The 17,144-nt window shown below is 46.3% G+C and overlaps 2 protein-coding genes across 3 annotated transcripts in view; both read left to right on the top strand.

The window, feature by feature from the left end:
- Positions 1–4,234, top strand: part of LOC129830732 (upstream-binding protein 1-like) — a 27,210-nt gene extending 22,976 nt beyond the window's left edge. The window contains exon 16 of the mRNA XM_055893383.1: positions 1–4,234. This exon is cut by the window's left edge and continues 207 nt beyond it. The gene's annotated coding sequence lies outside the window, so the exon portion shown is untranslated.
- Positions 4,235–15,249: 11,015 nt separating this feature from the next.
- LOC129830731 (programmed cell death 6-interacting protein-like) overlaps positions 15,250–17,144 on the top strand; it is a 34,313-nt gene continuing 32,418 nt past the window's right edge. For both annotated transcript variants that reach the window (XM_055893380.1, XM_055893379.1), the window contains exon 1: positions 15,250–15,578. In XM_055893380.1, the coding sequence (XP_055749355.1) occupies positions 15,373–15,578 (206 nt within the window). In that variant the 5' untranslated portion in view covers positions 15,250–15,372. The remainder of the gene's footprint in view (positions 15,579–17,144) is intronic.

The raw sequence follows: 17,144 nt of genomic DNA, 5'->3' as shown, positions 1-17,144 counted from the left end.
CTTGTTAATGTTAGAATCTGACAGGGTGTGACCACTGTTTCATATTGAAAACACTATTACTGAGGGGGGGACTTTGTTTATTCTTAAATGTTTATTTTGTTGTACGAGAGGAGGGAGGCTGCCCCCCCCCACACAGAGAGAGAGTCATATAGAGGAGGGAGGAGGCTGCCCCCCCCCACCACAGAGTCATATAGAGGAGGGAAGCTGCCCCCACAGAGAAAGTCATATACAGGAGGAGAGGAGGCTGCCCCCCCACCCCACACAGAGAGTCATATACAGGAGGAGAGGAGGCTGCCCCCCCCACCCCACACAGAAAGAGTCATATACAGGAGGAGAGGAGGCTGCCCACCCCACACAGAAAGAGTCATATAGAGGAGGGAAGCTGCCCCTCAGAGAGAGTCATATAGAGGAGGAGAGGGAGGTTGCCCCCCCCACACAGAGAGAGAGTCATATAGAGGAGGAGAGGGAGGCTGCCCCCCCACACAGAGAGAGAGTCATATAGAGGAGGAGAGGGAGGTTGCCCCCCCACACAGAGAGAGAGTCATATAGAGGAGGAGAGGGAGGCTGCCCCCCCACACAGAGAGAGAGTCATATAGAGGAGGAGAGGGAGGCTGCCCCCCCACACAGAGAGAGAGTCATATAGAGGAGGAGAGGGAGGCTGCCCCCCCACACAGAGAGAGAGTCATATAGTGGAGGAGAGGGAGGCTGCCCCCCCACACAGAGAGAGAGTCATACAGAGGAGGAGAGGGAGGCTGCCCCCCCACACAGAGAGAGAGTCATATAGAGGAGAGGGAGGCTGCCCCCCCACACAGAGAGAGAGTCATATAGTGGAGGAGAGGGAGGCTGCCCCCCCACACAGAGAGAGAGTCATACAGAGGAGGAGAGGGAGGCTGCCCCCCCCCCCCCCCCCCCCCCCCCCCACACAGAGAGAGAGTCATATAGAGGAGAGGGAGGCTGCCCCCCCACACAGAGAGAGAGTCATATAGAGGAGGAGAGGGAGGCTGCCCCCCCACACAGAGAGAGAGTCATATAGAGGAGGAGAGGGAGGCTGCCGCCGCCCCCCCCCCCCCCCACACAGAGAGAGAGTCATATAGAGGAGGAGAGGGAGGCTGCCCCCCCACACAGAGAGTATGGGCCACACAGGCAGCACTATAGGCCTCAGACATGGCCAGTCATCAGTCAGTGCTGCTGGACCTCCCTGTGACTCGAACGTGCGGACAAAGGTTCAGGCAGACAGAACCCAGCCGCTAGGGTCTCATTCGCTCTGACCTGAGACTCGACCACACACACTTTCACGGAAGCAGAGCTGGCGACTAACTAAACCAGAAAAGACTGTCTAGAATGCGCCGGCCCCGGTCCTTCTGATCTGTTCCCAGACAACTAGGGAGGACGAGAGTCCACTTAGCCAATCAAGTATTGATTTTGTGGATTGATGGAGCTGTTACTCTGTAACAGAATGTCAACAGGGCCAGTTCTGGTCCATGTATCATATGAATCAGGTCTAATACCATAATATACCCCAGCCTATTTCAGAGCAGGACCGGCCATCTCCACTGAAGACCCTGCCTGCATAGACGTGTCTAAGCATCATGGGTACTTCTTTCACTTCACTCAAGTCTCTTCAATCTCATTTTTTTACTGTCGCTTTTATGGCTTTTAGTTTTGTCTTTTGACTGAGACAGTTTCTTTGTTTGGCTGTTGTGTAAGATGAGATGTCTCTGGTGCCATACGTCAAACTGTTCGCTAGGCTCAGTTCGATTTTTCACAGACACACGGACAGACAGACACACACTGACTGTAATAGACTATTGACATGGAGAGGGGGTGAGGAGGAAGCATCTCTAGACTATTGACATGGAGAGGGGGTGAGGAGGAAGCATCTCTAGACTATTGACATGGAGAGGGGGTGAGGAGGAAGCATCTCTAGACTATTGACATGGAGAGGGGGTGAGGAGGAAGCATCTCTAGACTATTGACATGGAGAGGGGGTGAGGAGGAAGCATCTCTAGACTATTGAGATACAGTCCCTAGTCGGTGCAAGGGGGCAGGGTGGCATAAATAAACTCACAGAAATGGACCAAACTGGTTTGGGATGAAGTTGACCTTAGAACACGGTTGTGTGTCTTGAAACCAGGGCTGATCCAAGGCGGGGCCTTCCTTCACCCCTGACAGAATGGGATGGAAACCCTGTATGTGTTGTCAGGTCTGTCCGCTGGTCTGTCCGCTGGCCTGTCCGCTGGCCTGTCCGCTGGCCTGTCCGCTGGTCTGTCCGCTGGTCTGTCCGCTGGTCTGTCCGCTGGTCTGTCCGCTGGTCTGTCCGCTGGTCTGTCCGCTGGCCGTCGTTGACTACTGGCAGTGGAAGTGTGCGTGTTTTTATTGTTGCAGAAACTAACCTGGTTTGAGCATGTCAGTATTTATCACTGCTTTTGATCATGTCAGTATTTATCACTGCTTTTGATCATGTCAGTAGTTATTACTGCTTCTACACCTGCATTACTAGCTGTTTGGGGTTTTAGGCTGGGTTTCTGTACAGCACTTCGAGATATTAGCTGATGTACGAAGGGCTATATAAAAATAAAATTGATTGATTGATTGATATTACTGCTTTTGATCATGTCAGTAGTTATCACTGCTTTTGATCATGTCAGTAGTTATCACTGCTTTTGATCATGTCAGTAGTTATCACTGCTTTTGATCATGTCAGTAGTTATCACTGCTTTTGATCATGTCAGTAGTTATCACTGCTTTTGATCATGTCAGTAGTTATCACTGCTTTTGATCATGTCAGTAGTTATCACTGCTTTTGATCATGTCAGTAGTTATCACTGCTTTTGATCATGTCAGTAGTTATCACTGCTTTTGTTCATGTCAGTAGTTATCACTGCTTTTGATCATGTCAGTAGTTATCACTGCTTTTGTTCTGTGGCTTTTGCCTTTTAGTCAAGAGCATGAGGTTGGGAGGGGGAGGAAGGAAGATATTGTTATTTTATTTTGTCCGAAAATAAATGTAGCCCAGTCCTTTAAAAATAAAACATCCCATAAATAAAAGACCTAATCTACTGAAAACCACAAAGTCCAAATTGATGTAGTTTTGGAACCACACCCTTCATGACACCTGAGAGAAATAAAGTGACTATTATTAATGTTGACTTGAAAACGTGAACCTGTCAGCTACTTCAACAACACCAGGAAGTGAGGAGCACAGGGCCTATTCAAGAGGGGTGCGTCCTTACAGAACGTTCAGGTAGAAATGTATGGTGTTGAACGGATGTGATTGGCTGTCTGAATCCCTATTCTATTTCTATATGCAACGTCCAGAACATTTCACATCACTGAATACACCCCCATCTCTACAGACCCTGTGTCACATCACTGAGAATACACCCCCATCTCTACAGACCCTGGGTCTCCTCCATCTCTACAGACCCTGGGTCTCCTCCATCTCTACAGACCCTGGGTCTCCTCCATCTCTACAGACCCTGGGTCTCCTCCATCTCTACAGACCCTGGGTCTCCTCCATCTCTACAGACCCTGGGTCTCCTCCATCTCTACAGACCCTGGGTCTCCTCCATCTCTACAGACCCTGGGTCTCCTCCATCTCTACAGACCCTGGGTCTCCTCCATCTCTACAGACCCTGGGTCTCCTCCATCTCTACAGACCCTGGGTCTCCTCCATCTCTACAGACCCTGGGTCAAACACCAATGTAATGAAAAGTGACTTCTCTTCTTACCATCAGTCGTCACCATTTTCACTTTCCATTGTTGCCATACGGGGGGGCATCTATCTAGTCATTTTCTCTTTTCATTTTTCTTGTTTATTCCTTGGTATCTGATTGGTTGGCACGAGTCCCATGAAAAGGAGCTGTGGTACTCTGGGTGAATGGTAAAAAGGTGGCGAGGTTAACACCAGATGTGACGGTTCAAGCGCATTGTGAAACTCAATCAGGAGTCCTATTGTTCTGAGATGAAACTAACTCCTGCTTGTTTCTCTCCATGAAAAAGGAGACGACTCACGAACCTGAGAAGAATGGCGTGCTTGAGAGTTTGAAATGTGATTCCTCAGTTAGACAATAAAATGTGAAGGAAAGGGGCGTAGAAAGACTTGATACTTGTCCTAGTTCTACCTGTCTCTGTGTGTCCCCTGTCTCTCTGTGTAGGTGAGGTCATGATCACTGTGTCTGTACAGCTGACAGTCAAACACGTCTGTGCTGAAAATAAAGTTCCTTCATAAAGATGGTCTGTGTCGTTTATGATAAGGGCCACATACTATAATGCAATGAATAACGTCACAAATTATATAGACAACATGAATAGATTTATTTAAAATGAAATCGTCATGTTCTGTCTAAATAAAAGCCCTAAATGTATGCATATCATGAAGGGGAAAATCTGTCTGAATCCCTTTAATGTTTACATACTGGTTTACCTACTTCAAAGTATTCAATCCCCTGGATGTTCTCCACATTGGTGCGTTCAAGCCTGAATTTAAAATGGATTATATTGAAATGTGTCACTAGCCTACACACAATACTAACCTAAATGACATTGAAAAACAGGAAGCCTGGACAGAATACACACATGCATCCTGTTTGCAATGAGAAACGACATCACTGAGTACCACTCTTCATATTTTCAAGCATGGTGGTGGCTGCATCATGTTATGGGTATGTTTGTCATCAGCAACCACTAGGGAATCTTTTTTGGGGGGGGGGGAATAAATGGAATAGAGCTAAGCACAGGAAAACCTGGTTCAGTCTGCTTTCAAACAGACACTGGGAGACAAATTCACTGTTTGGTAGGACAATAACCCAAAACACAAAGCCAAATATACACTGGAGTTAGTTACCGAGACGACTTTGAATGCTCCCGATTGGCCTAGTTACAGTTTTGACTTAAGTCGGCATGAAAATCTATGGCAAGACCTGAAAATCGCTGTCTAGCAATGATCAACAACCAACTTGACAGAGCTTAAAGAATAATGTGCAAATATTGTATAATGCAGGTGTGCAAAGCTCTTAGAGACTTACCCAGAAAGACTCAGCTGTAATCACTCTTAGAGACTTACCCAGAAAGACTCACAGCTGTAATCACTCTTAGAGACTTACCCAGAAAGACTCAGCTGTAATCACTCTTAGAGACTTACCCAGAAAGACTCACAGCTGTAATCACTCTTAGAGACTTACCCAGAAAGACTCAGCTGTAATCACTCTTAGAGACTTACCCAGAAAGACTCAGCTGTAATCACTCTTAGAGACTTACCCAGAAAGACTCACAGCTGTAATCGCTGCCAAAGGGGATTCTAACATGTATTGACTCAGGACTCTTCAATAAATTAGCAAAAATTTTTAAAAACACCTTGTCATTTATGGTGTATTGTATGTAGCTTAATGTTTGAAGTCAAGCTGTCTAATAATATGCATACAGAGTAGATGGTATTAAAATGTGTCTCTTACCCATGTAGACATATTTCAGAAAATGTGGGCAAGATCAGGACAAAGGATTCATGTTAGCATGTCTGTGTGTGTTGGCATGTCCGTGTGTACACTGAACAAAAATATAAACGCAACAATTTCAAAGATTTTACTAAGTTAAAGTTCATATCAGGAAATGTAAATAAATTCATTACGTCCTGATCTATGGATTTCATGACTGGAAATACAGATAGGGCGTGGATCAGAAAACCAGTCAGTATCTAGTGTGACCACCATTTGCCTCATGCAGCATGACACATCTTCGCATAGAGTTGATCAGGCTGTTGATTGTGGCCTGTGGAATGTTGTCCCACTGCTCTTCAATGGCTGTACGTAGTTGCTGGTGTTGATGTGTGTCATGACCAGCTTGTCAAATCATTTCATGGTTACAGATGTGAGTGCTACGGTAGTCATTTCGGGCTGGTTACCTTTAAGTTCTTAGGAACAGAGACAAATCGGTCTGCTTGAAACATGTTGGGATTACACAATGGGACAACGAGATGTTGAAAAGGTCAGTGAAGACACGGCGGGAAATCAGGATAACAATGATTTAAATGGTTTCACTGTCCGGATCTGTCGACACTTGTAAGATATCCAGACCCAAATGCGTTCCTGACTACCTCAGGATGTGGGCAGAAAGATCTGATCACGATCAGACCACCATGCATCTTTTAATCATCTACACCTGTCTGAAAATGTGGGCACAATCAGAATGTGGACAAGACCAGGGCGCATGTTAGCACCAGGTATAAACGAGGCTATAGGGCAGGAGATGGGTGGATACTGTGGCCCAGGGACAGCAATATGTTGAAAACAGGATTCTTGTAACTGTCCAAACACAAAATCTCACTAAAAGTGCTTCAGCACACACACCGCTCTTTGCTGTAACCCTGTTGGTTGACGGCACGGGGGGGGGTCTAGCCTTTTAGAAATTACTTAAACAAAATCTCTTTTCAAGGGGGCACCTTGAACATTTTGTAGTAACAGGAACTGCAAGAAGTTCTATAGCTCAGAGCGCTGCCGCTGGTACCAGGAAGTACTCCGCCTTCCACTCCTCCTGTAACACATGTCGGGTCATGATGGAAACTTAAGGGTCAGTGGTTTAAGGTCAAGGATCTAAGGTGAGAGTAGAGGGTAATGGTAAGGTGTGGGGAAAGACTAACGTCACCTTTCTGCATGTCCCCTGCCAATGGACTATTCTCTGACCCATGGAACATTCCTAATAGTCTGTACAGTGCATTATGAAAGTATTCAGACCCGTTGACTTTTTCCACCTGTTTAAATCGGGGGAGAACGGCCTTGGTTTTTGCTCTGACGTCAACTGTGGGACCTTATATAGACAGGTGTGTGCCTTTCCAAATCATGTTCAATCAATTGAATTTACCACAGGTGGACTCCAATCAAGTTGTAGAAACATCTCAAGGATGATCATTGGAAACAGGATCCACCTGAATGCAATTGAGTCTCATAGCAAAGGGTCTGAATACTTTGGTCAATAAGGTAGTCCTGTTTTTATTTGTAATAAATTTGCAAAAATGTCTAAAAACATGTTTTCACTGTCATTATGGGGCATTGTGTTTAGATTGAGGAAAAACATTTAATACATTTTAGAATAAGGCTGTCAGAATATTTTGTGGCGGTTTAGGTGTGTCCTGGCGGAAGGAGGGGAAGGTTTCCGGGACATTCTTCCCCTGAGGGCGCGACATCAGAAGCAGCAGGTTAGAGCCTCCACACACCAACCCCTCCAGAGAGGACAGACGGTACAACAGTCTGCCTCCACACACCAACCCCTCCAGAGAGGACAGACAGTACAACAGTCTGCCTCCACACACCAACCCCTCCAGAGAGGACAGACGGTACAACAGTCTGCCTCCACACACCAACCCCTCCAGAGAGGACAGACGGTACAACAGTCTGCCTCCACACACCAACCCCTCCAGAGAGGACAGACGGTACAACAGCCTGCCTCCACACACCAACCCCTCCAGAGAGGACAGACGGTACAACAGTCTGCCTCCACACACCAACCCCTCCAGAGAGGACAGACGGTACAGTCTGCCTCCACACACCAACCCCTCCAGAGAGGACAGACGGTACAACAGTCTGCCTCCACACACCAACCCCTCCAGAGAGGACAGACGGTACAACAGCCTGCCTCCACACACCAACCCCTCCAGAGAGGACAGACGGTACAACAGTCTGCCTCCACACACCAACCCCTCCAGAGAGGACAGACAGTACAACAGTCTGCCTCCACACACCAACCCCTCCAGAGAGGACAGACGGTACAACAGTCTGCCTCCACACACCAACCCCTCCAGAGAGGACAGACGGTACAACAGTCTGCCTCCACACACCAACCCCTCCAGAGAGGACAGACGGTACAACAGCCTGCCTCCACACACCAACCCCTCCAGAGAGGACAGACGGTACAACAGTCTGCCTCCACACACCAACCCCTCCAGAGAGGACAGACGGTACAGTCTGCCTCCACACACCAACCCCTCCAGAGAGGACAGACGGTACAACAGTCTGCCTCCACACACCAACCCCTCCAGAGAGGACAGACGGTACAACAGCCTGCCTCCACACACCAACCCCTCCAGAGAGGACAGACGGTACAACAGTCTGCCTCCACACACCAACCCCTCCAGAGAGGACAGACGGTACAACAGTCTGCCTCCACACACCAACCCCTCCAGAGAGGACAGACGGTACAACAGTCTGCCTCCACACACCAACCCCTCCAGAGAGGACAGACGGTACAACAGTCTGCCTCCACACACCAACCCCTCCAGAGAGGACAGACGGTACAACAGTCTGCCTCCACACACCAACCCCTCCAGAGAGGACAGACGGTACAACAGTCTGCCTCCACACACCAACCCCTCCAGAGAGGACAGACGGTACAACAGTCTGCCTCCACACACCAACCCCTCCAGAGAGGACAGACGGTACAACAGTCTGCCTCCACACACCAACCCCTCCAGAGAGGACAGACGGTACAACAGCCTGCCTCCACACACCAACCCCTCCAGAGAGGACAGACAGTACAACAGCCTGCCTCCACACACCAACCCCTCCAGAGAGGACAGACGATACAACAGTGTGCCTCACACACACGAACCTTCAGATATATACCCACTAATCGAACACATTAAGCTTTGTGAAAATGACGTCTGTGCTCATCTATTCCTGTGTTTTACCTATAGGAAGTGGTCTTTCTGCTGCAGCAGCTCCATGTCTATGGATGTTCTCTACTGAACATGTGTGGGATGTGAAGGATTGAAACTCGATATCCAGCGTCTCTATGGAGAAGGAAAATTAGAGTCAACTGCAAAGTCCATTTAGTTATTCGCACATTACACACTGTCCCTGTCTCTCCCTGGAGAAACAGAGGGAGACATGTCATTATACTTCAGTATATAGAGCCATACCATGCAAGGCAGTGAAGGGCAAACAGTGTTGTGCCTGCCTGTATGGGTAGTGTTACTGTCAATACTGCCAGCTTCAATCTGCACCCAGTAGTGCAGGTGTAGAGGTAACTGTACAGTGTGACCACCTATTGCTCTACAGAGAGTATACACACACTTCATTCCTTTCATTTCTGCCATTATGAGGTGGAACTATTACGTTCCCCAACAAGAAGCCAAAAATGGTCACTCAAACAGAAGGGGGATCCAAAAGTCACTGACAACCAAAACCAAACAGCTGGGGTTTTGAAAGACTAAATGTCCACTGAAAGTTGGCTAGCAAGAACTGGGACCTAAATGACACCTACCATGAGCAGCCACTAAATTTGCCCAAACAAAATAAAAACCCACACCAAAATTAAAGACAGGAAGCAAACCAAAATGTGGCACAAAAACAAAAAAAACAGGGAAGATCATATAAAATATTGTTTTTCAGCCATCGACTAGGGCACACCAACTAGAGTTGTTAACCCTCCGCATCTCTCAAGACAACTCAATCTTAAATATCACCTGGGCCAGCGCAGGTGAAACGCCTTCCCACTAACGAGATGACAAACCAAGGCAGGTGTAACACATACTGACTAACGAGGTGACGTGCTAATGTTTTTTCATTGTTGCCCCCTAATCAGGAACTAATTTAGACCTGGGACAACAGGTGGGCGCAATTAATTATCAGGTAGACCAGAAAACCAGCAGGCTCGGGACCTCGTAGGGTAAAGAGTTGAATACCCCTGACCTATAATTAGGTCCCTACACCGATAGACAATTGCTGCTAAAGAATTCATACTCATCTGATGGCAGAGAGAGGGTGATGGTCAAACTTGGTACAGTATGTCACTGTATACTGTTAGCACTGAGGCGGTGTGCCCTAGTAGGAAGTCCACTGTGTGCAGCTCACCCTGTCAGCACTGAGGCGGTGTGCCCTAGTAGGAAGTCCACTGTGTGCAGCTCACCCTGTCAGCACTGAGGCGGTGTGCCCTAGTAGGAAGTCCACTGTGTGCAGCTCACCCTGTTAGCACTGAGGCGGTGTGTCCTAGTAGGAAGTCCACTGTGTGCAGCTCACCCTGTCAGCACTGAGGCGGTGTGCCCTAGTAGGAAGTCCACTGTGTGCAGCTCACCCTGTCAGCACTGAGGCGGTGTGCCCTAGTAGGAAGTCCACTGTGTGCAGCTCACCCTGTCAGCACTGAGGCGGTGTGCCCTAGTAGGAAGTCCACTGTCTGCAGCTCACCCTGTCAGCACTGAGGCGGTGTGCCCTAGTAGGAAGTCCACTGTGTGCAGCTCACCCTGTCAGCACTGAGGCGGTGTGCCCTAGTAGGAAGTCCACTGTGTGCAGCTCACCCTGTCAGCACTGAGGCGGTGTGCCCTAGTAGGAAGTCCACTGTGTGCAGCTCACCCTGTCAGCACTGAGGCGGTGTGCCCTAGTAGGAAGTCCACTGTGTGCAGCTCACCCTGTCAGCACTGAGGCGGTGTGCCCTAGTAGGAAGTCCACTGTGTGCAGCTCACCCTGTCAGCACTGAGGCGGTGTGCCCTAGTAGGAAGTCCACTGTGTGCAGCTCACCCTGTCAGCACTGAGGCGGTGTGCCCTAGTAGGAAGTCCACTGTGTGCAGCTCACCCTGTCAGCACTGAGGCGGTGTGCCCTAGTAGGAAGTCCTCTGTGTGCAGCTCACCCTGTCAGCACTGAGGCGGTGTGCCCTAGTAGGAAGTCCACTGTGTGCAGCTCACCCTGTCAGCACTGAGGCGGTGTGCCCTAGTAGGAAGTCCACTGTGTGCAGCTCACCCTGTTAGCACTGAGGCGGTTTGCCCTAGTAGGAAGTCCACTGTGTGCAGCTCACCCTGTTAGCACTGAGGCGGTTTGCCCTAGTAGGAAGTCCACTGTGTGCAGCTCACCCTGTTAGCACTGAGGCGGTGTGCCCTAGTAGGAAGTCCACTGTGTGCAGCTCACCCTGTTAGCACTGAGGCGGTGTGCCCTAGTAGGAAGTCCACTGTGTGCAGCTCACCTTCCACTAACATAAACAACCTGAGCATGTCTACTTCTGCTAAGCTTCCCAGTAAAGCAATGAAAACAAGCAAGCATCCCAGAAAAGTGATAAAACTAGCACACATTAACATATATGGCTTAAAGAAACATGAAACAAATAATTTACTAGTAACAGATGACATTCATATTCTGACAATCTCTGAAACTTGGTTAGATAATACTTTTGATGATACAGTGGTAGCAATACGTGGTTATAACATCTACCGAAAAAACAGAAATGCCAAAGGTGGAGGTGTTGCCGTTTATATTCAGAACCACATTCCTGTAAAGCTTAGAGACGATCTCATGTTAAATACTGCTGAAGTAATATGGCTACAGGTTCATCTGCCTCACCTAAAGCCCATTTTGGTGGGAAGCTGTTATAGACCACCAAATGCTAACAGTCAGTATCTGGATAATATGTGTGAAATGCTTGATAATGTGTGTGATATCAACAGAGAAGTATATTTTCTGGGTGATTTCAATATTGACTGGCTTTCATAAAGCTGCCCACTCAAGAAAACGTTTCAAACTGTAACTAGTCCTAGCAACCTGGTTCAGGTTATCAGTCAACCTACCAGGGTAGTTACAAACAGCATAGGAACAAAATCATCATGTATTGATCACATATTTACTAATGCTGCAGGAATTTACTTTAAAGCACTATCCAAAACCATCAGATGTAGTGATCACAATATAGTAGCCATATCTAGGAAAACCAAAGTTCCAAAGTCTGGGCCTAATATAATGTATAAGAGGTCATACATTAAGTTTTGTAGTGATTCCTATGTTGATGTAATGAATATGTGTTGGTCTGTAATGAGGAGCAAATTGACACATTTATGAAATGGCTTATTCCAGTTACTAATAAGCACACGCCCATTAAGAAAATGACTGTAAAAACGGTTAAATCCCAGTGGATTGATGCAAGCAGTAGAATCAGATTTAAAAAACAGATGAAAATACACCTTATGGAACAGCGGGAGTGTGAAAAGAAACACACACAGGCACAGACACACATACACATGATAAGACACGCACTCTACACACACGTGCACATGGATGTTGTATTGTAAATATGTGATAGTGGAGTAGTGGCCTGAGGGAACACACTAAATGTATTGGGTAAAGTGTTATGAAATGTCATGTCATATTTTAAATAGTATTTAACTGCCTTAATGTTGCTGGACCCCAGGAAGAGTAGCTGCTACCGTGGCAGAAACTAATGGGGATCCATAATAAACCCCAGGAAGAGTAGCTGCTGCCTTGGCAGAAACTAGTGGGGATCCATAATAAACCCCAGGAAGAGTAGCTGCTGCCTTGGCAGGAACTAATGGGGATCCATAATAAACTCCAGGAAGAGTAGCTGCTGCCTTGGCAGGAACTAATGGGGATCCATAATAAACCCCAGGAAGTGTAGCTGCTGCCTTGGCAGAAACTAATGGGGATTGTTAAAAAAACCCAGGAAGAGTAGTTGCTGCCTTGGCAGTAACTAATGGGGATTGATAATAAACCCCAGGAAGAGTAGCTGCTTCCTTGGCAGGAACTAATGGGGATTGTTAATAAACCCCAGGAAGAGTAGCTGCTACCTTGGCAGAAACTAATGGGGATTGATAATAAACCCCAGGAAGAGTAGCTGCTGCCTTGGCAGAAACTAATGGGGATTGATAATAAACCCCAGGAAGAGTAGCTGCTGCCTTGGCAGGAACTAATGGGGATCCATAATAAACCACAGGAAGAGTAGCTGATGCCTTGGCAGACACTAATGGGGATTGTTAATAAACCCCAAGAAGAGTAGCTGCTGCCTTGGCAGAAACTAATGGGGATTGTTAATAAACCCCAGGAAGAGTAGCTGCTGCCTTGGCAGGAACTAATGGGGATTGTTAATAAACCCCAGGAAGTGTAGCTGCTGCCTTGGCAGGAACTAATGGGGATTGTTAATAAACCCCAGGAAGAGTAGCTGCTGCCTTGGCAGGAACTAATGGGGATCCATAATAAACCCCAGGAAGTGTAGCTGCTGCCTTGGCAGGAACTAATGGGGATTGATAATAAACACCAGGAAGTGTAGCTGCTGCCTTGGCAGGAACTAATGGGGATCCATAATAAACCCCAGGAAGAGTAGCTGCTGCCTTGGCAGAAACTAATGGGGATTGTTAAGAAATAGAAATAGAAAATGTCAAGCCGTGTTAGCTGGGGCTGGATAGTCTTGAACGATCCTTGGTCAGTGTACACACAGACAGACAGACGCAAGTGCACGCACACACCTGTTGGATATAATAGCTAGCTTTAGCTTGGCGGTTTATAATATAAACTGTCTTGTCTGTCAATAAAGCTACCAAGCATTGAAGGAAGCCAGCTAGCTAGTTAGTTAACTAACTAACTAACGTTACTTGTTGGTGGGCCTTATTATAACTAATCTGGCTAAAGCTAGCCAGCTGGAGCGATGGTCAGGTAACGCCCAACGTTTAGATAGTTACACAGCCTTTACTTTGGAACCACTAGAACAGGAATCCTGTGGCAGCCCCACGCCCACACTGTCTCTGTTCATTGATTCAATGCAGTCAACATTATTATCTGTCTTTGTTGTTTAAATTAGGATATTGATTGAATAAACCGTACACGGTTCCATCTTGCTCATTGTGATATTTTTTAATTATGTTTTGTTTTGTATTTCTAGGTATTATTTTATTGTTTGAACTACAAACACAAGCATTTCGCTGCACCTGCGGTAACACCTGCGGTAACACCTGCGGTAACACCTGCGGTAACACCTGCGGTAACACCTGCGGTAACACCTGCGGTAACACCTGCGGTAACACCTGCAAATCTGTGTACACGACCTACAAACTTTGATTTGATTTAAACGCACGCCTATATATTTTTGGGGGGTGGTGACTAGGCATGTTTTTGTCCCTTCCGACTACATAAAATATAATTTGATGATGTACACTGAACAGAAATATAAAACGCAACATACAACAATTTCAAAGATTTTACTGAGTTACATTTCATTAAAGGAAATCAGTCAATTGAAATAAATGAATTAGGCCCTGACCTATGGATTTCACATGAATGGGAATACAGATATGTACCGGTTGTTCACAGATATCTTTAAAAAAAAGGGAGAAAACCAGTCAGTATCTAGTGTGACCACCATTTTCCTCATGCAGCGTGACACATCTTCGCATAGAGTTGATCAGGCTGTTGATTGTGGCCTGTGGAATGTTGTCCTACTTCTCTTCAATGGCTGTGTGAAGTTGCTGGATATTGTCCTACATGTCGATCCAGAGCATTCCAAACATGCTCAATGGGTGACATGTCTGGTGAGTATGCAGGCCATGGTTATGACGCCAAACAGCAGTCAGGTCAAGACCCTGGTGAGGACCACGAGCACGCAGATTAGCTTCCCTGAGTTGGTTTCTGGCAGTTTGTGCAGAAATTCTTGGGTTGTGCAAACCCACAGTTTCATCAGCTGTCTGGGTGGCTGGTCTCCGACCATCCCTCAGTGAAGAAGCTGGATCTGGAGTTCCTGGGCTGGCGTGGTTACATGTGGTCTGCGGTTGTGAGGCCGGTTGGACGTACTGCCAAATTCTCTAAAACAACGTTGGTAGAGAAATTAAGATTTAATTATCTGGCAACAGTTATGGTGGTCATTCCTGCAGTCAGCATGCCAAGTGCACGCTCCTTCAAAACTTGGGACATCTGTGGCATTGTGTTGTTTGACAAAACTGCACATTTCATTGTTCCAAGCACAAGGTGCACCTGTGTAATGATCATGCTGTTTAATCAGTTTCTTGATATGCCACAGCTGTCATGGGGATGGATTATCTTGGCAAATGGGAAATGCTCACTAACAAGGAGATAAACAAATGTGTGTCCAACATTTGAGAAATAAGCTTTTTGTGTACATGGAATATTTCTGGGATCTTTTATTTCAGCTCATGAAACCAACACTTTACATGTTTCGGTCATATTTTTGTTCAGTATAAGTGTATATGAGTGTGTCCTGTCCAGTGGTGTAAAGTACTTAAGTAAAAATACTTTAAAGTACTACTTAAGTAGTTTTTGGGGGGTATCTGTACTTTACTTTTTATATTTTTGACAACTTTTACTTCACTACATTCCTAAAGATTATTTTTTTTTACTCCATACATTTTCCCTGACACCCAAAAGTTCTCGTTACATTTTAAATGCTTAGCAGGACAGAAAATGGCCCAATTCACACACTTATCAAGAGAACATCCCTGGTCATCCTTTCCCTTAATGCGTATGCGCAGCTCTCTGTGCGTCAACGTCATCTGTTTCACAGCAATATCCAGGAAGTGAGTCGCAGCTTGTTGTTATTGTTCAATTGACAGCTAGCTAGCTGGCTAGTTAACACGTTTTTTTGATAATTTTCGTCGTCCGAAAATGGCGACTTTTATTTCTGTCCCGTTAAAGAAGTCGTCTGAAGTAGATCTAGTTAAACCACTTTCGAAATTCATCACGGCGACATACCCAGCGGGTGAGGAGCAAGCGGAGTACATCCGATCCGTGGAGGAGTTGAACAAGCTGCGCAAGAGTGCTTTGGGGAGGCCGCTCGATAAACACGAAAGCTCACTGGAAATCCTCCTGAGGTTAGAAAGACTGCCAGACTCAAGTAGTTAGCTTAGGTTCGCTAGAATGCTAACTCCAGCTAGCTATTTAACCTGTGTAGAAATGGCTAGGCTTGCTACTAGCTAACTCGATTGCCGCACCCTGAAATTCTCGGATGCGGTTTTTCCCCTTTTGAGTCATGTTTGTCAATGCGTTAACTTGTCATAAATTGTTAATGTCAATTTGATGTCTAATTCCTCAACAACGAGTTCCCCGTGGGAAATGAACTTGCTGTCAATTAGCTTAAGTAACGTAGTTCGCAATGTTGCTTAGCTAACTTTCCTGTTAGCCAAGTCGAGGAGACGTCGATAGGATAAACAGTTGCAATTAGTTCATGGTTATTTCCCAGCTGGCATCCTCGTGAGTCAGTTTGACCAGCCGCAATATCATATTTCAAGGTGTCATTGTCAAATCCTCTAAAGTCATGAGACCCAGGAAGGGTGGGTATAATTTGTGGAACGTTCCAACAGGACTCTGTTCCAAAAACTTAAATAACAAGGACGCCAACAAATAACTCATACAAAGTAGCATGATCAATTCACCTTGCTAACTAGCTGCCGAATAGGCATCAACTCACCATGTAGATTATTCTTAATGTTTGTCCATAGGCTACCAGAGTGAGGACCAACATTAAGGAATAAACGTGGTGAGTGAAAACGTAATGAAGTAGCCCACTCCCTATCCGGTATCTTATTCTACCGCTATACAACGTTGTATGCGTTGTTTGTTGGCAACCTTGTTATTTAGGAAGTTTTTGGAACAGATTCCTGTTGGAAAGTTCCACAAATTATACACAGCCCCCCCCCCCCCCCCCCCCCCCCCCCCATGAAGACCAATAACAAAATCTTAATGTTTCCAATTCTAGCTAGTGTGTATTGTTATGTTACTGCAACATAAAGTAATGTTAGTTTCAGGAGAGTTATGTGTGGACGGTTTCATGAGGGCTACCTCCTATGCCATAAAGACAGACCTCCAGTACAAAAAAAAGTATGAATGTATGTACTTGTAAGTCGCTCTGGATAAGAGCGTCTGCTAAATGACTTAAATGTAAATGTAAATGTCCCTCATTATAGCTTCTTGAAAGATACTCATCTGAAACAATTGTTTTGTGGAGGGATGCAATATTACATACCATTCAGAATATACATTGTCTAGGCTGTATTGATCTACATTATCTCTCTCTGTGTTTGTGTATATGTATGTAGATATAATATAGTCCACCTGCTTGCCTCTGCTCGGGTTTAGCTGAATAATACCAATCTCATCCTAAAAGAATACCCCCAACCCACACTATGATGTGTTAGGGATGTTTTGCATAACTTTCCATGGAGGAAACAGGGCTGTTATCTGGTTAACAAACCTCCTCTACTGTCTTTGACTCTGTTCTCCAGTCCCCCTGTGACGTTACGGACTCTGTTCTCCAGTCCCCCTGTGACTTTACGGACTCTGTTCTCCAGTCCCCCTGTGACTTTACGGACTCTGTTCTCCAGTCCCCCTGTGACTTTACGGACTCTGTTCTCCAGTCCCCTGTGACGTTACGGACTCTG

This window comes from Salvelinus fontinalis, chromosome 32, assembly GCF_029448725.1.
Source record: "Salvelinus fontinalis isolate EN_2023a chromosome 32, ASM2944872v1, whole genome shotgun sequence".
In the NCBI taxonomy this organism is placed as follows: domain Eukaryota; kingdom Metazoa; phylum Chordata; class Actinopteri; order Salmoniformes; family Salmonidae; genus Salvelinus; species Salvelinus fontinalis.
This window is presented reverse-complemented; position numbering and strand designations above follow the sequence as displayed.